At 49.6% G+C, this 23,669-nt stretch overlaps 2 protein-coding genes across 2 annotated transcripts in view; one reads left to right on the top strand and one right to left on the bottom strand.

Annotated features, from left to right (window-relative positions):
• The first annotated feature begins 8,411 nt into the window (after positions 1–8,411).
• Positions 8,412–13,480, top strand: LOC307102765 (tubulin beta-2B chain-like). Its single transcript, XM_079776422.1, has 4 exons — positions 8,412–8,558; positions 9,984–10,092; positions 10,437–10,547; positions 12,234–13,480. The coding sequence occupies exons 1-4, from the start codon at positions 8,502–8,504 to the stop codon at positions 13,292–13,294; spliced, it is 1,338 nt and encodes a 445-aa protein (XP_079632548.1). The 5' UTR covers positions 8,412–8,501; the 3' UTR covers positions 13,295–13,480.
• Positions 13,481–13,604: 124 nt separating this feature from the next.
• BPHL (biphenyl hydrolase like) overlaps positions 13,605–23,669 on the bottom strand; it is a 42,893-nt gene continuing 32,828 nt past the window's right edge. The window contains exons 6-7 of the mRNA XM_079776423.1: positions 21,994–22,117; positions 13,605–14,180 (exon numbers count right to left, since the gene is read on the bottom strand). Of these exons, the coding sequence (XP_079632549.1) occupies positions 14,093–14,180; positions 21,994–22,117 (212 nt within the window). The 3' untranslated portion in view covers positions 13,605–14,092. The remainder of the gene's footprint in view (positions 14,181–21,993; positions 22,118–23,669) is intronic.

The following is a 23,669-nucleotide window of genomic DNA, read 5'->3' as shown; positions in this document are numbered from 1 at the left end:
TCCAGCAAATAGTCTGCATTGGACCTGATCCTGGCTTCCCCAGGGAGCACCTGTGCAGTGGTCAGAAGGAACCGCTGTGTGTGCGTTCCCGTAAATGTCTATGCCACCTCCAGAACTATTCACTGCAACCTGGAAATTCAGCAAATTGCCACTGTCATCCTAACTCTGCCACCTCAGGCCCCACATCTCTGAGCCTTCTCAGCTAGCTCCCTTCAAACCTCAAATTGTGGGTCGACTGCCTTGTTTAACCTTTAATAATAATTCTTTTTCAGCATGTTCCTAAGTTTGCCTCTTGTGAAATCTCTGATCTCTAAGACCCTCTTCACCTGCCAGTCAAGGAACTTGCTCAGCAGACGATAACAGCTAGTCCTTTCGGGCCAGCAGGAATGGGGAAGCCAGCCCACCTCTGATAACTGATTGGACCAAAGTCAACCTCACGTGACTCCTCTTCCGGTCCTAACAGTGCTAACCACAGACCGCCGGTGTGAAACAACAGGGGCGCTGACACCTGCTCACCCTGCCCCTTTCCACCCTCTACCCTGCTTCACCCAACTTTAGTCAGGCTTCCCCTACCCACAAACCAGGAATTTGGGGTCATCCCCAAGTTTAAGCAAGCACACAGGTGAACACTATGCCCCTTAACAGTTCACACTGAGAATCTGCTGACAACAGAGAAAATATTCCCGTGGCAGCAACCCGATTTTGTGCCTGTTTCCCACTCTTGTTTCCTCCTCACCCACGAAGCTCCATGGTCCTGCTCAAACCTCCCCAAAAAGAAAAGCCGATTCTGTATGATTTTAGATGCTTGCAGGTGTCTGAGATGAGAGCATTCTCCCTAGTGCATTAGCCTTTGATTAAAGTTGCTCCTTACCGAAGACTAGATATGTTTCTATTTGGCAACAGAGTCGCATAGATGAGGTGTTAGATCATCTGCCCAATGCGAGCACCATCTAGACATGGTAACATATGCCAGTCTGGCTTCCTGGCTCCCAAGCATGGTGTATGGGTGTGGGCGGCATCTGAACAAGGACATGTCTCTGTCAGAACCGCCACATTGCCCACCCAGCCTCCCTGTCCCCTTTTCCTGCTGCCAGTTCACAATAGAGGCTGTGCCCTCACCAGGGATCAGCTACACTCACTGCCCCAGTCCTGGTTCCAGGCTCCTCCCTTCCCCACTCCCCCACCCCCCCCCCCACCCCCATGAGCTCAGTGGCCAGAGGCCAGTATGGATGCCAGGGGCATCAAACTGCACACTTGGAGGGCTGGGTGGGGCTTGTGCCAGGAGACATTGATTCCCAACGCAGCCACAGGGTGGGATCCAATTGGGTCTGGATCTTGCCAAGACCCATACATCAGCCTGGACGCTGGGACCTCAGCCCTGCCTGGGGCTGCCAGCCTCCCCAGCACCCACAGCTCCTCCAGGAGACCTGCTGTGCCCACCCTCCTCCTCAGGCCCCTCCCAGCTCTTCAGTCTGTCGCCATCACATGGCCCAGGCTCTGCCAGTTCCCCAGCCCCTCAGCAGCCCCTGCTGGAGGGACAGGGGTGCACAGCTACCTGGTGTGTCTGGGACTCCTTGACCATCCGACCACCATGGCCGCTGCCCCAAGGGCACCAAGGAGAAAAGAGCCGTCCTTACTGGTGTTTAGGAAGCCAGGCCTTCATGTGATTTTTTAAAATTTCAATTTCCAGTTTTGGGAGGTCATCAGTGATGAGCATGGGATCGACCCCACTGGCAGTTACCATGGAGACAGCGAGTTGCAGCTGGAGAGAATCAATGTGTACTACAATGAAGCTGCTGGTGATTATTTGAATGTTTTTTGCTTTTCTTTCTACCTTGCTTTCCATACCGGGGCAGATGCAATGTACTAGGAACATACAAATGACAGAGAAATGCTTCTTGCATTCATTTAAAATGTCAGCTGCTAAAAAATACACCGCAGTTCCTTAAGACTCCTGCATGTTTGCCGTGGCCACGCTTGCTCATTAGCTCCTTTATGAAGCAGCAACGCTCCCCTATTCTTGTCCTTTTGTGTCACAAGCTGGAATGAGCTCTGGTGAACTCTGCTGGGAGAGGCGCAGAGAGCACCACCTTGTCTGATTCCTTTGCCATCACAGGTCTAAGTCCAGCTCTTCCCCCCGCAGGTAACAAGTACGTTCCTCGGGCCATCCTGGTGGACCTGGAGCCCGGCACGATGGACTCGGTCAGGTCTGGACCATTCGGCCAGATCTTCAGGCCGGACAACTTCGTGTTTGGTATGTTGTCGTGATCAATGGGAACTGGCTCACTGAGTCTTCTTCCTAAACACTGTGGAAACCAGAGTTTTTCGTGTTGAGTGCCAAGGTGGACACTGTGTGTCTACAGACGGCCCTGAGTCGTGGCCTCATTCCACCCAGTCCACGGGCCGTGACTGTCCAGACGGCTCTAAGAGCACTGTCAGCCTGCGGGGGCTGGTAGGTCGTCCTCGAACCACAGATCAGCCTGTGAAGGGTCAGGGATGAAGGGCAATGAACAAGCTTCCAGTGGGAGTTACTAGGCTACTGGTCAGTTCAGAGGGCCCGTCACAGTAGGTGGCCACTCCAAGAAGCAAAGGCACAGGAGTGAGGCACCTGCTTGGAGCCCGTGTCCTCTGATCTCATTGTGCCTTTGCTCTTGCCTGGTAATGGGGCCTAATATAAGTGTATAAATACTGAGACACACCTGTGCCAACTGGTCATGAGCACGTGTCCTTCCCCAGGATCGGGCCCTGACAGTGCCCGAGCTCACCCAGTCAATGTCATGTCCTCTCTACAATCCAAACGCTGGCAGCGGAGGGCCTGGCAGGGTGAGAGGGTTGCTAGCAGCTCCACAAAGACCCAGGACAGCTTTATCTGAGTCACAGTGTGATGAGGCTGCCCAGAAGCTGTGGTCAGCCTGCATTCCACACAACTCTCCATCCAGAACAACCCAACTGTGGGCGAAAAAGGTGACGGGATTCAGAAGTACAAAGTGATCCTTACAACATAGTCACAGGGATGTAAAGTAGAGCATAGGGAATTTAGTCAATAATATTGTAATAACTAGGTATGGTGTCAGATGGGTCTCGGTTTATCTGGGTGATCACTTCGTAAGATATATAAATATCTAGTCACTATGTTGTATACCCCAAACTAATATAATGTTGTATGTCAAGTATAATTAAAAAAATGTTTTTAAGGAGAGAAAAAGGAAAACAAAGTACAACCCAACTAGTTCTGAATCCAGTGCCTCCCTAGATTATAGCTGATTCCAAATTCTGTTTCATTTGGGGGCGGGGGGAGAGGGGGGGAGCAGGAAGGGACTGGAATGTTTAGCTGGGCAAGCCCTTGCTGGACCACTCCCTTCAGCATTAACCCCCAGGGATAACATCTAGGCCTCAGTTGTGCCTCTGTGAGCCCCTCCCAGCACACTTTCAGTAGAAGACAGACAGACTGGGTTCTGCACGCCTAGCTGGCAGCACGTAGAGGAAAAGGCTGACGTCAACCTTGTTATTTGCCTTGAAAGTGAAAGAACAAACCTTGAGCTCTGGAGCCTCGGTGAAAATGACCAGCACCCTTTCTGCCCGCAGCTTGGCGCTGTGAAGTGTGCGTGGTGGCCCCACCCAAGTGCTTTGGCAGCTCCGATTTCAGCGTGGAAAGGGCCAGTATTCAGAAAATAGATGGGAGGGGATCAGGACACGGGAAAGTGAAGGGAATTGGCTCCTCCAGGCGCTAGTCCAGTCCTGTACCGGCCTTGGGGGTCCTCGGGCTCAGAACCATCCTCAAGGCGGGGACCCCTTTGACTTGCACACTCTTGGGGTTTGGGTGAGAGAAAGAGCATTGCGAGTTGTGCTGCTTGTTCGTTGCCTTGCTGTGGACAAGCTCATGGACCAGGGGCCAGAATCACAGTACCGAGGTGTGTACACACTGTTATGGGCACAAAGGAGGGAGCATCACAGAGGAAATGACTAGAGCTGAGCCCTGCTTCAAGGGGAAGAGCTCCTGAAGTGGGGGAAGGAGGGAAAGACTGGGGAAGGGGGGGGGGGGAGAAGGGAGAGCAGGAAGGAAGCAAGGAGATAGTAAGACCAATTGTTACAGCTAAAATTTATATAACACCGTGGCTCAGGTGCTTTCTTTCAAATATTCATTCAGTCCTTGTAACAACCCCAGGAGGCAGTTGCTGTTGTTATTCCCACGTCACAGATGAGGCAATTGGAGCACAGAGAGGTTAAGTAACTTGCCCTGGGTCACATAGCTAGTAAGTGGCATATTCAAGATTTGCACCAACTCTGTCCAGGGCCTGTGGGAATGTGGAGTGGGCGGAATGGGGGGTAATTTAGTCCAGTAACGTGAACAGCCTTGGCCAGTGAAACAGGGGCAGTATGCCCTGAGAATTTGATATGGCCCAGACACCACAGACTATAGGAAAAGAGCATTCAGAGGAGATTGCATGTATCTGAGTTTGTAAGATCATGTCTGATTTAAATCATGGCATAATAAAATATAGTATTTTTACATTCTTAATGTTGAAGGCAAAAATAATTGAACTTACGTTAAAAAGGAACAAACAGCCGGCCTATGTGGCTCAGTGGTTGAGTGTCAACCTATGAACCAGGAGGCCATGGTTTGATTCTGGTCAGGGCCCGGGTCGGCCCCATTTCCTGCTATTATCTGTTTGTGCTGTGCAGGATAGCACTACGGTGGCATGGCCTGGTGGCTGGCCTGCCACAGGTGGAGGGGAGCAGGAGCCCAGCGCTCAGATGAGCCAGCTTAGGGTGGGCAGGCATTATTTAAAAACCTGCTTGTGTGCCCTGGTTGGTTTGGCTCAGTGGATAGAGCATCGGCCTTCTGACTCAAGGGTCCCAGGTTCAATTCCAGTCAAGGGCATGTACCTTCGTTGCAGGCACATACCCGGTGGGGAGTGTGCAGGAGGCAGCTGATCAATGTTTCTCTCTCACTGATGTTTCTAACTCTATCTCTCTCCCTTCCTCTCTGTAAAAAAAAATCAATAAAATATATTAAAAAATAAAAAATAATAAAAAATAAAAACCTGCTTGTGTGCTTCTCTTGGTGGTGAAACAGCACCAGAATGTCACCGGTGACGGGACCTGAGTTCAGAGATCTCAGTTCTTGCGTTCTGGCTAAGAAATAATTCAGATACAAGACTCAAATTATAAGAGGAAGTTTATTTAGAAAGTTACAGAGGTAGGAAAAGTGAGCTAGCTGGGTGTGAGCTCAGGAAACAAATTACAGAGGCCAAAGATGAGCCCTTGGAGCTTAGGAAAGAGAAAGGTAAAGGTAAAGCACCTGGGGGGGAGATGTGGGGGAAGGTGTGCTACAGGGAGGGGGAGGGCACTGGGCCATCGGTCTTGAGGTTATTTACCTGGAGGTCTCAGGGGAGGATCCCAATAGAATATTCATCAGCTTTCCAGGTGTGTCCTTTCAGGGTCATGGTCTCTGCTGATTGGTGGGCCCCAGGGCAAGGGGTCATTAATCAATGCAGCTGGTCCTGATCTCAGCTACCACATCACTTGTCTTTGTTTTGCTACTTTTCTGGGCCTGGAGCTGAAACACAACTGAGGCCTAGATTTTTTCCCTAGGGGTTAATGCTGAAGGGAGTGTTCCAGCAAGGGCCTGCATGGGAGTTGAATGAGGCCACTCTTAGGCCCTTGTTCCTCCTCTGAAGGGGACTACCACATGACTAGTGACAGGCCAGGGGAGGGAAGGTCAGGGGAGGGTCCAAACCTCATGACCAGCGAGATGAAAGGTCAGGGGGTCCAAACTACATGACAGATGAGACACTTGGAACACAGAGAGGTTAAGTGATATGCTAGGGGAGGAAAGGTTACCTTGGAGGTGAGGTCCTTGTTTTCCCAAATTTGCCTGTTGCTAGGTACCCGGAGCTTTCTGCCTTGGTGACCTTCTGTACCTGGCCCATCATCCTTGCTCTGCTCAGGTCTGTCTAACTGCCTACCACAGTTCTCTGACATCAGGGGCAGGTGTTGGAGGAGGCATGGGCAAACAAGTAAGAAGGTTGTGGCAGGAGGAGGCGGACTTGGGAAGAACATTGACTGCCAGTAACCCACAGAGGCCCTGCTGTAAGAAATGTCACTTATTTATTGACTGCATGTACACTAAAGGTCCCATTCACAGACACTGTCTCTCATCTTCACAACATAATACAAATGATTTCCAAATTTCAGACCAGTAAGAGAGGCTCTGAGAGGTTAGGTGACTTGCTTAACAACCCAATCAGAATGCAGCCAAGTGGGCACACTCCACAGGGTGATCTACACCTCCACAGGTAGAGAGATGCCCACCTGATAGAGTCCTCACATCACCAATAGCATCCCTTCCTGGTCTTCTCATCTCTCCTCTTTGGCATACCATGGTTGAAACAACAAAGGCCAAGAGGCAGTTATCTCCAGAAAGGCTTTGCGGAACTGTGTAATGGAGCAGGCCCTTCTCCGGGGAGGCTCTGGAAGACTCCTGCTGGCCGTGAAGAGCCCAAGCCCTGTGAGTTGGCGATAAAGGTGGAGAGCAGGTGCAGGACCAACCCTAGGAACCTGGGAACAGCACTTGTGGGATGGGCTCTATGGGGGGCCCAGCCATGTGGGGAGGGGAAAGAGGAGGAGAAAGTCTAGGAAACCCCTCCCACCCTGAGAGGAGGCCCCAGGTGCCTGCCTGTGTGGTGGGGCACCCTGAAAGACCAGCTTCCTAAAGCCGGGTGATAAAGCCATGATTTTGCCCACGCACCTCAGATATATGCTCATAGTAACGTGACAAATAGGCTTAGTATTTATGGCAGCATCACCTCGGGTTTTATGGGGTATTTTTGCTCCAGAAACTCGACCGGCTTTCATACAGAGCTGCTCATTTCCTGCTCACAAAGCTGGCTTCAGGGCTCCTGTAATTATCAACGTTTTGTAGTTGGAGAAACTGGCCCCAGAGAGGAAAAGGAGGATGTGCTGAGAAACAAAAGCAGTCCCAGGTCCCTGCTCACCTGGCCCACTGTTAAGATCATCTTTGAGAAGAATTAAGGTTGGGCCATACCTCACCCTAACCAAACCTTTAACACCCACCGGGGGCCTTCTCTTTATAAAAGGAGTCTAGGTGCCTTCATTTACTAGCTTCTGGCTACTCAGCTCTTTCAGCCTCCTTCCTGGGCTATGGCATCGGGATAGTAATACTGTTTGCTCCAGAATAGAAATACAATGTGAACCACATAGGTCATTTAAAATTTTCTAGCAATCACTGCTAGTCTAGAAATTATTTAAAAAGTTAACAGAAACAAGTGAAATTAATTTCAAAATATATCCCAAATATGTTGATATGTAATTAATACACAAAATCAGTAATGGGATGTTTTACATTCTTTTAACGTATGGAATCCATGGGATCCTCTGAGTATTTTACACTGAAAGCCCATACCAGTTCAGACTACCCATGTTTCACGTGTTCTGTATTCACACGTGGCTGGTGGCGCCGGGACTGGGCTGCCCAGATCTGGAAGATGTTGCTGTGAGGATGAGCTGACACCGTGTATGTAAGGCACTCGTACTTTGGCTGAAGCGTGGCTATTCTATTCACATTCATCCCCTTCCCTCTCTCTCGGCCACACACGCTCGCATCATTTCCCACATCTGAGTGGCCTTTACAAGGACCCAAGACCTAAAGCAGACAAACCCAGCACCGCGTCCCTTTTCATAGCCCCTCCCAAACCGACCGTTTTCCTTACACGCAGAAGGGGAGAGCCGCCCGCCCTCCCTCCTCGTTTTCCTTGAAGCCAGCTGCCTGCCCGTCGTTCTCGCCGGAGAACACCCCCTCCTCCCCACTTGCAGGCCCCCCCCCCCCCCCCGGGTTCATAATCGCCGCGAACCGCTCCCGTCCTCCCCCCCCCCCAACCCCACCCCCAACACACACCGGAATAGAAAGAAAACAAGGCTCAGGACGCAGGGAACCTCAGCGAGCCCCTGCGCTGAAAATTCTGGGCTCCCCAACCCAAAGGGTGCTGGGGGTCTCTCGCCCTCCCCTGCCCGGGAGGCAAGGACCCTGTTTGGAGGCAGCCTCCCCTCCGGGTCCCAGGACCCAGGTCTCCAGCGCCTCTCAGGGATCCAGAGGGACGGGGTGGCTTGGGGTGGGGATTCGGCTTTCCTGAATAACCCAGTGCAGAGTATGGCGGCACCGTGGTCGGGGAGAGGGCGGCTGGCTGGGTCGGAGGCCCTGGGGTGCCAGGTCTCGGTTCCTTCCGTGGACCCGGTGGGCGCGACGACCGGCCGCACCCCGGCACCGCGCACCGCGCCCCGGCTCCCCCTCGCGGTGCCGCAGTCTCGGGCGCGCCGCCCTCCGCACGTCCGCCCCCATCACGTCAGCGCAGGCCGGGCGGGGCCGGCGGCATAAAAGGTGGAGCCCGGGCGCACCCGCAGGTCTCAGGGTTCCGGTTCTCGGTCTCGCCGCGCTCCCAGTCCCGAGGTCCAGCGCCTCCACCCGCTCCGCAGCCGGCACCATGCGCGAGATCGTGCACATCCAGGCGGGCCAGTGCGGCAACCAGATCGGCGCCAAGGTGGGCGCGTCCCCGAAGAGGGGGCCTGGGGGGCGGCGGACCCCGGGGGTGGCAGCGGGTCCCCAGGGTGCGGGCCGGGGTGGCAGCGGGTCCCCAGGGTGCGGGCCGGGGTGGCAGCGGGTCTCCGGAGTCCCCGCCGGACCAGGGACGCATTCTCAGGGCGGCCGCCCGCGGGCTCCGGAAGCCCCATCACCTGCTGTGACGCAGCTGTAAGTGCCCTTAATCAAGGCCTTTGAAATTTCCTCGGAACCGACCTTAAGCTGCGTGTAGTTGGCGTTTCTCTGGGTGTATTAGTCTCTGAAATTTGGAGAGAGGCTGCGGCCGAATCAATCCAGAGGCCTCGTGTGGAATTTAATGGGATATTTTTGCCTATAGTTTGAATGAAAAAATTGCAGTGTCATTGAGGTGACAGATGTTATGCAGACTACTTGTTGGGATACAGAGATGCAACGTTAGGTCATTTCCCCAATCCGAGCACCGTCTGCATGGTAATATATGCCAGTCTGGCTTCCTGGCTTCCAGGCGGCAGGTGACGGTATTGGGGCTGCAGTTACCCCCAGTGGGCGAGGCCCGAGCGGCGTGGTGCGGGGGTGTGGGCGGCATCTGAGGGAGGACAGGTCTCTGTCGGAACCGCCATGTTCCCACCCAGCCTCCCCGGTGCCAGGGCCCTGCGCGCCGGCTGGTCTTGCCTGGTCGTCGCGCCCACGGGTCTCCCTGGTCCGCTGAGGGAGTCTAGACTCAGCACCAAGGGCCTCCGACCCAGCCAGCCATCCGCTCCCCGACCCACGGTGCCGCCCTTCCTGCTGCCAGTTCACAATGGAATCTGCGCCCTCACCAGGGATCAGCTACACTCACTGCCCCAGTCCTGGTTCCAGGCTCCTCCCTTCCCCACTCCACCCATCCCCCCCCCAGGCCCCCCCCCCCCCCCCCCCCCGTGAGCTCAGTGGCCAGAGGCCAGTATGGATGCCAGGGGCATCAAACTGCACACTTGGAGGGCTGGGTGGGGCTTGTGCCAGGAGACATTGATTCCCAACGCAGCCACAGGGTGGGATCCAATTGGGTCTGGATCTTGCCAAGACCCATACATCAGCCTGGACGCTGGGACCTCAGCCCTGCCTGGGGCTGCCAGCCTCCCCAGCACCCACAGCTCCTCCAGGAGACCTGCTGTGCCCACCCTCCTCCTCAGGCCCCTCCCAGCTCTCCAGTCTGTCGCCATCACATGGCCCAGGCTCTGCCAGTTCCCCAGCCCCTCAGCAGCCCCTGCTGGAGGGACAGGGGTGCACAGCTACCTGGTGTGTCTGGGACTCCTTGACCATCCGACCACCATGGCCGCTGCCCCAAGGGCACCAGAGAAGAAAAGGGCCGTCCTTACTGGTGTTTAGGAAGCCAGGCCTTCATGTGATTTTTTAAAATTTAAATTTCCAGTTTTGGGAGGTCATCAGTGATGAGCATGGGATCGACCCCACTGGCAGTTACCATGGAGACAGCGAGTTGCAGCTGGAGAGAATCAATGTGTACTACAATGAAGCTGCTGGTGATTATTTGAATGTTTTTTGCTTTTCTTTCTACCTTGCTTTCCATACCGGGGCAGATGCAATGTACTAGGAACATACAAATGACAGAGAAATGCTTCTTGCATTCATTTAAAATGTCAGCTGCTAAAAAATACACCACAGTTCCTTAAGACTCCTGCATGTTTGCCGTGGCCACGCTTGCTCATTAGCTCCTTTATGAAGCAGCAACGCTCCCCTGTTCTTGTCCTTTTGTGTCACAAGCGGGAATGAGCTCTGGTGAACTCTGCTGGGAGAGGCGCAGAGAGCACCAGCTTGTCTGATTCCTTTGCCATCACAGGTCTAAGTGCAGCTCTTCCCCCCACAGGTAACAAGTACGTTCCTCGGGCCATCCTGGTGGACCTGGAGCCCGGCACGATGGACTCGGTCAGGTCTGGACCATTCGGCCAGATCTTCAGGCCGGACAACTTCGTGTTTGGTATGTTGTCGTGATCAATGGGAACTGGCTCACTGAGTCTTCTTCCTAAACACTGTGGAAACCAGAGTTTTTCGTGTTGAGTGCCAAGGTGGACACTGTGTGTCCACAGACGGCCCTGAGTCATGGCCTCATTCCACCCAGTCCACGGGCCGTGACTGTCCAGACGGCTCTAAGAGCACTGGCAGCCTGCGGGGGCTGGTAGGTCGTCCTCGAACCACAGAGCAGCCTGTGAAGGGTCAGGGATGAAGGGCGATGAACAAGCTCCCAGTGGGAGTTACTAGGCTACTGGTCAGTTCAGAGGGCCCGTCACAGTAGGTGGCCACTCCAAGAAGCAAAGGCACAGGAGTGAGGCACCTGCTTGGAGCCCGTGTCCTCTGATCTCATTGTGCCTTTGCTCTTGCTTGGTAATGGGGCCTAATATAAGCGTTGTTGTTTTTATTTTTCGGGGGGTGGGGGGAGTAAGAGAACATTTATTAGGTAAGTTACAGAGGTATTAAAAGTAATTCCCAGAAGGAATTGGCTTAGCAAACAAGTTATTCAGGTAAAGGAAGAGCCTTAGAGCTTGGAAGTGAGGAAGCTAATGGTAAAGTGCCTGGAGGCGGGAGGGGGAAGAAAAAGGAAAGAAAGGGCAGGACGCACTCCCTCGAGGGACTGCACACTGGGTCCTCCATCCTAAGGGTTTTAAGGGAAAGGATTTTAGGAGAAGTCCCAGGGGAAGATCTCAATAGGATATTCAGCACCTTTCCAGGTGTGTCCTTTCAGGGTTGTGGTCTCCACTGATTGACTGGTGGGCACCAGGGCAGGGGGTCATTATTCAGTGCAGCTGGTCCTGAGGTCAGCTGTGGCTGGATTGGTTGCTTATCTGGTCCTGGAGCTTAAATACAACTAAGGCCTAGATGCTATCTTCAGGGAGGAAAAGTCAGGGTGTCCAAACCCCATGACCACCGATATGCTAGAGGAAAAGTCACCCTGGGGGCCACATCCCACCCCACAATTGATTGTCCACTGTTAGATACCCAGGGCTCTAAGTATTTTGTTTTTAAATATATTTTTATTTATCTCAGAGAAGAAGAGAGGGAGAGAGAGAGAGAAATATAAATGATGAGACAGAATCATTGATTGGCTGCCTCTTACACGCCCCACACTAGGGATCGAGCCCTAAATCTGGGCATGTGCCCTGACCCGGAATTGAACCATGGCCTTCTGGCTCATAGGTTGATGCTCAACCACTGAACCACGTTAGTCTAGCTAAGCTTTTTTTTTTTTTTTATCCTCATCTAAGGATAATGTTTTTATTGATTCGAGAGAGAAACATTGATGTGAGAGAGAAACACCAACCCATTGCCTCCCATATGCGCCCCCAACAAGGGATTGAACCCAAAACCTAGGTGTGTGCACTGACAGGGTGCAAGGGACAAAGTTCCAACCAACTGAGCCACCCGGCCAGTGCCTTAATTTGTTTTATGTAATGTTATCATTCTTAAATTCTCTGTCCTTTAGAAATAGTTTTGTCCAACTAATAACCTCATTTGAACTAATCTCATTTTATTGTGACCTCCAGTGTTTTTCAAGGTCACTGGTATAGAGAAATATTCAGTAGGTAAGAAAAGGCACCTAGTGCAGAGTCAAAGTGGCAGAGCTCTGAATTCCTTATGGTTCCCTAATAGTCTCCTTTCTCTCTGGCAGGCCAGAGCGGGGCCGGGAACAACTGGGCCAAGGGCCACTACACGGAGGGCGCCGAGCTGGTGGACTCCGTGCTGGACGTGGTGAGGAAGGAGTCAGAGAGCTGTGACTGTCTGCAGGGCTTCCAGCTGACCCACTCGCTGGGCGGGGGCACCGGGTCCGGGATGGGCACGCTGCTCATCAGCAAGATCCGGGAGGAGTACCCCGACCGCATCATGAACACCTTCAGCGTGATGCCCTCGCCCAAGGTGTCGGACACGGTGGTGGAGCCCTACAACGCCACGCTCTCCGTGCACCAGCTGGTGGAGAACACGGACGAGACCTACTGCATCGACAACGAGGCGCTGTACGACATCTGCTTCCGCACCCTGAAACTGACCACCCCCACGTACGGGGACCTCAACCACCTGGTGTCGGCCACCATGAGCGGCGTCACCACCTGCCTGCGCTTCCCCGGCCAGCTGAACGCGGACCTGCGCAAGCTGGCCGTGAACATGGTGCCCTTCCCGCGCCTGCACTTCTTCATGCCCGGCTTCGCGCCGCTCACCAGCCGCGGCAGCCAGCAGTACCGCGCCCTCACGGTGCCCGAGCTCACCCAGCAGATGTTCGACTCCAAGAACATGATGGCCGCGTGCGACCCGCGCCACGGCCGCTACCTCACGGTGGCCGCTATCTTCCGCGGCCGCATGTCCATGAAGGAGGTGGACGAGCAGATGCTCAACGTGCAGAACAAGAACAGCAGCTACTTCGTGGAGTGGATCCCCAACAACGTGAAGACGGCCGTGTGCGACATCCCGCCGCGGGGCCTGAAGATGTCGGCCACCTTCATCGGCAACAGCACGGCCATCCAGGAGCTGTTCAAGCGCATCTCGGAGCAGTTCACGGCCATGTTCCGGCGCAAGGCCTTCCTGCACTGGTACACGGGCGAGGGCATGGACGAGATGGAGTTCACCGAGGCCGAGAGCAACATGAACGACCTGGTGTCCGAGTACCAGCAGTACCAGGACGCCACGGCTGACGAGCAGGGCGAGTTCGAGGAGGAGGAGGTCGAGGAAGAGGCTTAAGAACTTGTCATAGACATCGTGCCGCCTCAGTGAATTTCTGTTGTCCTCAATGAAGCATGGTCTTTCTGTTTGTATCTATGGTGCTCAGTTTTGCCTGTCAGAAATTCACACTGTTGATATAATAATGTGGAACTCCTCTAAAAATTAAGATATATACTATACTAATTAAAATGCATGTGTCCAAAATCTTGTGGCTTTTTTATTTTTATTCTTTTCACTACATTCTTCTTGACTGTTTTTGGGTTTAGCAATTTTAACAAAATAGAATTTGTATTAAATGTTTTAAGTAATAGTTCTTTTAATAAAGAGATAAAAAGAAATATTTTTCCATCTTCACTGGTTCCAAGTATTAAAGTAAAGGAATCCAGCAAAGGTAAGGGAGTGAACGGGGATTTGAGGATAAAGCAGACTTTCTTCCCTTTGTTGGGAGTTAGAGCAACCCTGTGAAATGTAGAATCCGGGACCTTAGGCAAGGACTTTCTTCTATGTACTTCCTTTACACAAAGTGATAATACAACTAAAAAAGACTAGTGACCCCTGGTTCCTCTCAGATAAAAAGTACAGCATGAGTTCAAGGTGCCCTAAAAGAGCAGTCAGGAGCACTACAAGTGCTCACCTAAGATTTATTTGCAAATAAAGTAAATCATGACAGGAATTTATTTTGTCAATGTCAGAAATTCACAGCTTAATGTTAAGGAGTAGTGGAGGGAGGAGCTGGAAACCGGAGGGCAGGTGCAGGGAGGTGCGCCCTGGGGTGGGGGCAGAGGCCGCCCCAGCTCACAGGTTCTCGGCACACTTTCACTGTAAAAAGTCTTCTACTAACTTGTTGAATTCATTTGCAAAACGTAAATGGAGGTTGTGTTTGCCTTCTGGCATCAGATGCAACCTAAAGATAAAAATCCTATGTTTAATGGCACAGCATTTAAACCCTTTACCCGCCCCAACATGACCTGAAAATCTATAGTAAAGCCTGCCGCATCTTTTCCTGACTACTACTGGGGAGAAGATGTAAGGTACACAGTACACACTTTCCTGAATGGAGACTTAGAGTGAAAGCCTCCTGAGGCTGACTCTCAGTAACAGAGCGCACAGGCTGTATTTGGAATTGTATTCCATAACAGATGGTTTAACTGAACCTGACTGAGAGGGGCATAGGCTTTCGTTATTTTAAAAAAACAAAAAAACAATTTTACTAGTAATATGGTTGATTTTAACAAGATTAGAAAGATGATAAAATTCAATGTCCAGAATGCGCTGGATAGGAAGAGGTGAGCTGCTTGGGGCATCTATATAGTGGGAAAACCCAAGTCAATTCGGCCACCACCAGAGTCGTTCAAGGTTCCAAATCGCGTGGCCATTTTTGGAGAACTGAGTAACCCTAAACACAAGCCACTGGACGGAGGGTGAGGAGTGTTCCTTAAGGCTGTGAGGGCGGGGGCAGCCTGCATGGAACCATGTTCTGCAGTTGTCACTACCTGTCTTTTGTGGCAAACCTCCCTGTCCTAGTATGGCTCCTTCCCTTCAATAGGGCTGTGGTCAAATGTGGCTGGCTGGCAGTTTCTTTAATAAAGGAAGCCTTCTCTGAGTTCTACATTTTATTTATTGGCTATAAAAGCACAGAAATAAAAGTTTTAAATGAAAGCTTCTAGAATATAAGCACACAATTGGGCATTAATAGGACTATACGGGGACAAAACGTTGGTTTCTGAATTGCCTAATTCTCTGGTCTGTCAGCATGTGGGGTCTGAGAGCTCCCGGGACCTCAGCGAACACGGAGAACTTGTGAAAGGTCCTGTGGAACAGCTGCCCTTGCAGCTCCACCACATGGGGATGGGGGTGCCAAGATGATTAAGGCCGTTTACTAGAAAGGAGGAGAGATACATTGTTGGCATCTTTCTGAGGCTCCTAGGAAAGTTAAGGCCATTCACAGTAACTAGAACATTCCAAATTCAGTTCTAATGCTGTTCAGTAAAGAAGGGCAAACTGCACCAACCCCCAAGATAGGGTCCCAGTCGCCCCATACAAGGAAGGGCTTGCAGGGATGCTCAAGACCTCTGTTTTCAGGAGACAAGGAACCAGCTGCTAAGAATGCGGAAAGGTCATGAAGGACATGTCTAGGCTAAACTGCATCCTCTCTAATGTGTGTTGAGTTGGATTCAGAAGCAGAGACCCCAATCCTCCCAACTTGCAAGTCCACCTTTGTGGATAGCCATGCTGATTATCCTGTGCTCTTCCCCATTTCTGTGATTCATTCACTCAGCACCCCTAATGAGGCAGGAGAGACACCAGCAGTGACTCCCTTCTTTTCCACCTCATTGCTGTCTGCATTCTTCCTATAGTAAGCTCTAGGTCTCAGGGAAATAAAAACAAGTCTCCTTCATTAAGATTATGGGAGATCTGTTCTGGGGCATCTACATTCAGAACTGCACTGAATTATGGACGGATGGACGGACAGATGATGCTGTAAAGAAAATTGCTCTTCTCCTTGAGGCCTTCGGGGAGTCATTTCAAGTTCTTGAATATGCTTCCTTTAGGTCTGACACAAAGTCCCGGGACCCGAGGCCTCTGTATGCTCCTCTTTGGGAATAGCACCACGACAGGCAGTAGCTAGAGGTGTCCAGGCAACGCAGCAACTCCACTGCCGGCGCAGGTTCCCACCCAAATAACAAAAGGATCCAATCACATGCTCCACGGAGCGTGTTTCAAATGACCACGCCCCTCAGGAAAATCAGGAGGAAATCCACACCACCTAACACATGGTTCAGCTGGAGTTGTAGGACCTCTGAGACGGTGCCCAGGAGTTCCTATTTGCTGGGGCAGGTTCCTCATTGCATTTGGCACTTTTAGAAAAAGATGTGATTCTAGATCTTTTGAGAAATTAAAATGTTTAACTTCATAGTATAAACCCAGTGGTCAGTTTACTTCTGCCTGATACAGTCCTTCTAGGATCTCACTCTTTATAGCCAGGTAGCAAAGGAGAAATGATGCTGCCATCTACCATCCTTTCCTCAGTCCAACCTTCTACAGCTTTCAAATTCAGCTCTGAGAGCTACAGATATGAACAAGACTGTAAATAATGTGCTGTAGCATTCTTTTCCACGTTGATATAATGAAATTCTAAATTATTTATGAACCCATAGAGTTTCCAGCAAGTCTGTATTTTTGTTTTAATGGAAAACCAAAGTAGGGTTCTGACCAACTGCCTTTGAACTGGGCTATTGGCTGTTCACACCTTCAGAGTCAGACTGAAGCACCAGCTCTTCCGCTTCTCAGGCCTTCAGAGTCAGACTGAACCACGCCTTTTCTCTCCCGGGTCCCCACCTTCCTAACTCGTTCCAGCTTGCTGACAGATGACCTTGGGCTTCTTGGCCTCTCCGCTGTGTGAGCCACCTAACACACCCACACACCCAGACTAATAATGGTGCTGAACATGGGACGGAGGACAACCTGCCTCTCACCTGCTATGGAGCGATTTCCTGTTGTCTCCAGGAGCCCCTGGTCACCTGCACCTACACCAGCCTCCCACCCACAAAAATGGCAGCTACTGTGTGTTGTAAAATATTCACTCATTCCTCAAAAAATATTTTGAATGATATCATCCTCGATTTACTCACAAGGAAAACAGGCACAGAAATCCATGTACACTGCCTAAGTGACTGAGCCAACACTCCCTCCCTCCCCCAATTCCTGCTCCTCACCAACACTGCTATGAGTGTTTCTCTGGATCCCAAATACCCAGTCTGCTCTCCTGGCAGGACTCCGTTCCCCACTGCTCCCCTTTGGCCGACACTGGCCCCAGGCGCCACTCTGCGCACGTGGATGTTCCTCCTCATTCTTTCCCATCTGCTCTGGCCTCAGCCCAGAACACGAAGTTGGACTCTGTACCATGCTTTTTGGCCCTGAGTCACCAGTTGGTGACCAATGGCCATCCACAGAGGCTTGGCCCTATGTGCCTCTGCTGCTCCCACTTTCTCTTTCTTTCAAAATGTACTAGACTGCATCCTCGGATAGGTGTTGACATGCTCAACAGGCGGAAAACGAAATTCACATGTTCACCGCTGCATAAAGGTATGAATAAGAAGCTGTGTGGCCTCAGGCAGATGAGTAATTGGAGATGGAGGAGGAAGAGGAGGAGAAGACTGAAGGATGAGTACACTTGGCCAGGCTGTGAAGGGGCGAGAGCTAGAGCAGGACCAGGCAAAGTGCTGGTCACTTGCAACTGGGTCTCAAATCCAGGTCTCAGATCCTGACCTCTGCTGGCCTCCAACTCCTGAGATCTGAGCATCTCCTCAGAAACAGACAATTATGGACTGAATTGCATCCTCCCAAAAATTGTATGTTGAAGTCCTAACCCCCAGCACAGTGTGACCTTATTTGGATATACGTCTGTAAAGAGGTAATTAAGTTAAAATGAGGTCATTAGGGCCCACACTAATATGGCTGGTGTCCTTATAAGAAAAGGAGATCAGGACACAAACAGGCACAGAGGGAAGACCATGTGAGGACACAGGGAGAAGACGGCCATCTACAAGCCACGGAGAGAGACCTCAAAACCAACCCTACTGACACTTTGATCTCAGACTTCCAGCCTCCAGAACTGTGAGGAAATAAACTTCTAGTATCTAAGCCTCCCACCCAGGCTCTGGCATTTGTTGTAGCAGCCCTGGCAGACTAATACACATAATGAGCAGACACACAGTTCAGCAAGCTGTGGAGTCATCAGCTCTTCTGAGAGGTCTGAGCCCCACTGCCTCCTGGGGCCCATCACCCCAGCTCCAAAGAGTCTGATGCCAGCCTCTCCTCAATGCAAATTCTTTGAAAACGAGCTGGGGCTGGCCTCATGGGTGATGCCTGTCTGGGAACAGGAGACGCCCAAGCAGAGGCTGACTAGCTAGACGGGTGGTGAGCATTGTCAGTGCTTTCCTGTCTCGGAGGGAGGGCCGGACAAGCAGAGATACACAGGGACCGGGGCAGGACAGGGACCAAAGGGGCAGGTCTGCTCCCCACCACCATTGTGATCAGACCAGTTCCTACTTTATGTTTATATCCTGAACTTATGCATAAGATTTGTTGGGAGAAAGGGTTCAACTGCCTAAAAACAAATTTTAAAACTGGTGAACTTGAATGATCGCTAAAGCCTCTTTGCTTCCAAGAGATTCTATCACTCTTCTCCCACAAAGAGAGCAAAGAGAGAGACATTAACCTGAGCAAGACGCAGGCCTGCTGAACAACCCCACCCTTCATTAACCTCTTTCTGAGGAGAGAAAGGCATTGGTTTCATATTTGATATTTATTTGTTGGTAACATCTTTGAAGGGACAGACTGTATCTTTAAGTTGAGTTATAAAAGTACCTGACAAGGTAATAAAATACCAGGTTCCCTGGAGTTTGCTACACTCTGAGTTGCTACACCTGTTGTCAAGTGGCATGGTATACAGAACCACAGTATGACTTTGGTGCTCAAGGAATCCACCTTCCTTTTATGGGGTTCAAAATAAACCGCATCCATCCTAGGTAAATTCATGTCCAACATCAAGAGCTGTTTCAGCAGAGGAAGGGAGTAGGTGTAAACTGCAAGCTAGTTTTAGATAATCACCGCTAATAGCACTTTACCTTCAATGGATTTGTTCCAAAGAATGTTGCTCTAAGAAAAGTGATCTTCCATAAAATAGTCTGATGAAACAATTAACACCAGAACAGTAAGGGGATATTTTTCTCTCATACTGATGTATCCTGTTAGGACACAGATCTGGAAAAGAATTCCTACATTAAACTTCCTTGCAGACTGACCTTATTGAACCTGGCTGTCCAAGGGAACACATGCATTTACTATGAGAGTCAGCATACAAAACCCTGTCATTTCTGAAGGTAGAAAACAATTAACCAGAGCAGCAAGTATATAATCCAGGCATCTTACCATCATATTAAAATAAGAGTATGTTTATGAGAGGCAGCTGTGCTGTGGGGGAAAAGCACTATATTAGGAGAAAAACCATCTAGAATTTGTCTTTAATTGGCTATGCAACCTTGGATGATTACTTAGCATCTCAGCCTTGATATTCTTATGTGCAAAATGGGGACGATATTTCTTTTCCATAAGTTAGTTGTAAAATATAATTAGATTTTTGTATATAAAATGCCTTTTAAAATATAAAATGCTATATAACTATAGACATTATACAAGCTCATGGTAATTATTTATTGTAGAATAAGAAGCATGCCCCCACATTTAAAAGTTCTCTTGGGAACTGCTTTCAAGGCAGAAGCAGATGCAGTCCAGCAGGATGAGCCTTTTCATCTAAAATTAATCTAATAGGTATGATATGATAGAAATAGCAGTGGGAAAAGTTAGGGGCAAAAATAGAATATTGGGGACTAGCTATGGTTATGGGAAATATTAATCATGCTCTGTTAACCATGATTGCCTTGTGTTGGTTAAAGAAAGGACATTCCGACCTGGCTGGACTTTGTATGCCCCTGGGACCTGGGAGTCAACCTTGGACCTGGGATTCAACCTTGCAACCATTCTCATTCAAGAACCAACCAAAGGACTTGTATGCATGCGTACAAGCCTAACCAATGGACACAGACAACAGGGGGGTGAGGCATGAGTGGGAGGTGGGAAGGGCAATGGGGCGATAAGGACACATATGTAATACCTTAATCAATAAAGAAAAAAAACACCTGCCTATTATCATGGAAAGATTAACAACCTTTTTTGCCCAAACAATGGAGTCCCACCCCAGCTTCCTACTTCCCCTTGGCTGTAACCCCTACTTCCCCATGTGATCCTTGTCCTACCCTATATAAGCAGCTGGCTTATGGGGGGCTGCAGAGCAGATTTTTGTGAATGACCTGCTGCTCTCCCATACTGCTGACAGTATTGGAATAAACACTCATATATGATTCAAAAAAAAAAAAACCCCACAAAAACAAAAACAAAAAACGTTCTCTGAGAAATTTGTTTGTGAAAATACAGCATGGGATAGTGTGATTAGGAAGCAGTGGGATGGTTTCTGAGTCACTTTCCCTCCTGAACTGTGGGAGCTCCCAGGCAGCGCTGGCCCACAGTGGGCATCAGAAGTCGGCTCATGAAGGGAAAGGAGAGAGGGAGGATGAGAGGAAGGAACAAAGTGGGGAGGAAGAAAAGGATGAAAGGAGAGAGCGAATGAGCAAGGAAGGATTTTCTTAGGCTGCTAATAAAAGCCAGTTTCAAAAAATTCCAGAGTCCCAAAGGTGCCCTGCGTAATGACAGTACTGTTGAAGTTTACATATAGTCTGTGAAGTGGCGGAGGCTCATGGGATGTTTATTTTCCAGTATGTTTGCTTTAAAAAAAAAAGTTAGGTAACTATCTTCTAGTCACACCTCATTTTCTCCTTCAGGACATGCATCCATTGCATGTAAGGGAAATACTGAGTTTATTCCACTTTGAACTTTCATCTTGACAGAGTGGGCTGTAGATTTTGGCTGGCAAAAGCTGGCTCCTGTGCCAGCCAAAGTATTTAAAATATAAATTTATATATTTTTTCAAATTCAATACATTTTTCTTTAATTTAATTTAATTTAATTTTTCCATCACCATTTATCCCCTCTATGCCCTCACCTACCCCCTTCTCCTCCCCAACCCACCACGTCCCATAATCACCACACTGTCATCCATGTCCATGAGTTCTTTCCCCCCCCCCCCACTCTCTCTCTTTTCTCAATCCTCCCTCCTCATCTACTCTCTACCAGAGCTATATGCCTACTCTCTATTTATGAGTCTGTCTCTATTTTGCTTGATAATTCAGTTTGTTCATTAAATTCCACATATAAGTGAAATCATATGATACTTGTCTTTCTCTGACTGGCTTATTTCAGTTAGCATAACGGTCTCCAGGTAAAAAATAATAATACTAAAATAAAATAAAATAAAATAAAATATAAATTTCTATTCACTCTATACAAAAATGTAGGGAACTGAAGAACATAATTTTTGCTGACATAGCTTACAATGTTCCTGAAGCCCAAAGCCGGCTGGCAGAAACCAGAATGCAAAGGACAAGCAACATCTACCTGCTGTCTAACCAAGCACGCCACCAGCATGGTTGGGCATATGTTGGTATTTATAATTCTGAATAACAGGTTTATGTCTGGTATGTACATATTTAAGGCTGAAATGACATAAAAAGATTACAACATAATTTTAAGTGGAAAAAAAAGCAGCAGCAGAGTTGAATATAGAATATGATTATTTCTATGCGAAAAAAAGGAGAAACACAAAAATGCTAATGTGAAAGAATTGGGTGGCAAGCAAAAGGCGATTTATTTCCTTCTGATTTTACTGATTTTCTTTATTGGGTAATGATAATGATAAACTAGCTTGAAAATTCCCCAGTTGCATAAAATTGCTTTAGTTCACAACGATTGCTCTAAACCTAAACCGTCACCAGTGGTACAGAACTTGGGATGCGTCAGCACAGTTGCCTTCATAGTAACAAGACTTGTACCTGAGATTCCCTTCCTGGTGATTACTGGTTGCCCACAAACCAGGACTCCACTCCTGCTCCCCGTGTCCCGGGTGCCCTGTCGCCAGTGGTACTGTTTATGGACATTGGTAACACGGGGGTGGGGAGCCTTCCTGTCGCTTCCTTACTGCAGCTCTGCCATTTCCTCCGAAGCCCTGAGGCACCGGATGCTAACGCGGAGATTGGACTTACCGTGACCCTCTCACGTGCTGGTGGATGAAGTCAGCGTGAAAACGCGGGACTAGAGGGTCCTTCTCACCATGCACGATTAAGGTGGGGCACTGAACCAGGGGCAGCAAGTGCCGACAGATATTACCTGAAACACAAATGCATGAGAGTCGGCTTTAATGCGCCCACTCCACAAGCGCAGGCGAAGCGAGAGCTGGGCAAGTCATGCCTCTCCTAGGACCCAGGGTTCCGTCTGTAAAATCAGTGGTTTAAAGTAGAAGTGGTCTGAGGTGCCTTCCAGCTCTAACGTTCTTAGGGTTTCCTTTTCTGTTTCTCTGCTGGGTGGTTTTTTTGTTTTGCTTTTGTCTCCTTTTCTTTTAAAGCTCTAGTAGTGAACAGTTTTGCCTGGTTTAAATGCATCATCCGTGTAAAACATTAAGAAAAACAAACAAACGCTCACAACTCTTTATATTACATAGAGGCAGTTCCCAGTGTGCAAAGCCATGGTAGGTGCTTGGCGTCTGAAAAGCATCTGCTGTGCAACAAGGGCTTAGGTGGTCCTTGGGGTCCCAGTTAGCCCTCAAAGCCCATACACTTCACAGTGAACTTACAATGTACACAGCTTCTCTCATCCCCCCTGCCTTTGACATTCTGACAGACTTTTGAGAGATGATAAACTCCTCACTCCCACTTTTAACAACATTTCTGAGGCAAATATGGCACAGCCTGGGCTCCTGCCCCTGTCTACCCGCTCCCCCCGCCCCCCGCACCCTCCCACCATTCAGTCTCAGTGGCTCTTCAACCACTTTGAGCTTCAGCCTTCTCCTCTGATCAAACAGGGATTAACCCCAGTTCCCTGGTGGCCAAGGGGCCAGGCAGAGAAGCCAGAGCTCAGGTTTCTGGCACCAGCAGTTGCTCCACAAAGCCAGCACCTCCCTCTTCCCTTCCTCTGCATGTGCCCAGCAGAAAGCTCTGTGGCTCCGAGAAGCTAGGGGCCAGCCTGGGGTGCTGTCTGGGCACCTGCCTCTCCCCTCCTCTCAGTCGGGTGGACCAGGGAAATACTTCCCCAGGTCACTGACACTTCCCTCGCCTGTCCCTGGGATGACACGCACCTGCCAACTGTATACTCAGATAATTAAAGTGCTATTACTGAGTGCTCATTGTCTGTTAGGAACTGTTCAAATTACTTAATACCCACAAAACACATGGTAGTTACCTTTTAACTCATTTAGTATGTACGATTATAAATCAAGTACTTTTATTAAGCACTTCCTCTGTACTTGGGAGTGACCAAAGCTGAACATATATAACTCATTCAGTCCTCAAAACAACTGCATGAGGTAGTTACTAGTATCTCCAGTTCTCAGACAGGAAGCTGCAGCTTAGAGAAGCAAAATGATCTGCCGGCATCCATTCTAACAGCAAGCCAAGCGGCAAAACCAGAATTCACACTCAGGCCTGTCTAACTCCAAATCTGTGCAATTAATCCCTATGCTAGTCTGAGCGTCCATAAACTTGAGTGTACAACCATGAAAAAGGGCTCTTGCCAAATTAGTACAGAAGGGGGATGAGTAGTTTATTAACAATCTTGCCATAAGATGATTGATACACTGCTAGATCCTCCATATTATGACATTTTTTCACTCCCTTTTTCTTTTTTAAAGATAGATTTTACTTTTTAGAGTTTTAGGTTTACAGAA

Source organism: Cnephaeus nilssonii, assembly GCF_951640355.1.
Source record: "Cnephaeus nilssonii genome assembly, chromosome: 7".
Classification (NCBI taxonomy): domain Eukaryota; kingdom Metazoa; phylum Chordata; class Mammalia; order Chiroptera; family Vespertilionidae; genus Cnephaeus; species Cnephaeus nilssonii.
This window is presented reverse-complemented; position numbering and strand designations above follow the sequence as displayed.

What these genes read in the sequence shown, in the direction of transcription:
- LOC307102765 (XM_079776422.1), top strand. Translation starts at nt 8,502, where the DNA reads ATGCGCGAGATCGTGCACATCCAGGCGGGCCAGTGCGGCAACCAGATC. An exon ending in GCAACCAGATCGGCGCCAAG is followed by an intron (nt 8,559 to 9,983) that starts GTGGGCGCGTCC and finishes TTAAATTTCCAG; the next exon opens with TTTTGGGAGGTCATCAGTGA. An exon ending in GTACTACAATGAAGCTGCTG is followed by an intron (nt 10,093 to 10,436) that starts GTGATTATTTGA and finishes TTCCCCCCACAG; the next exon opens with GTAACAAGTACGTTCCTCGG.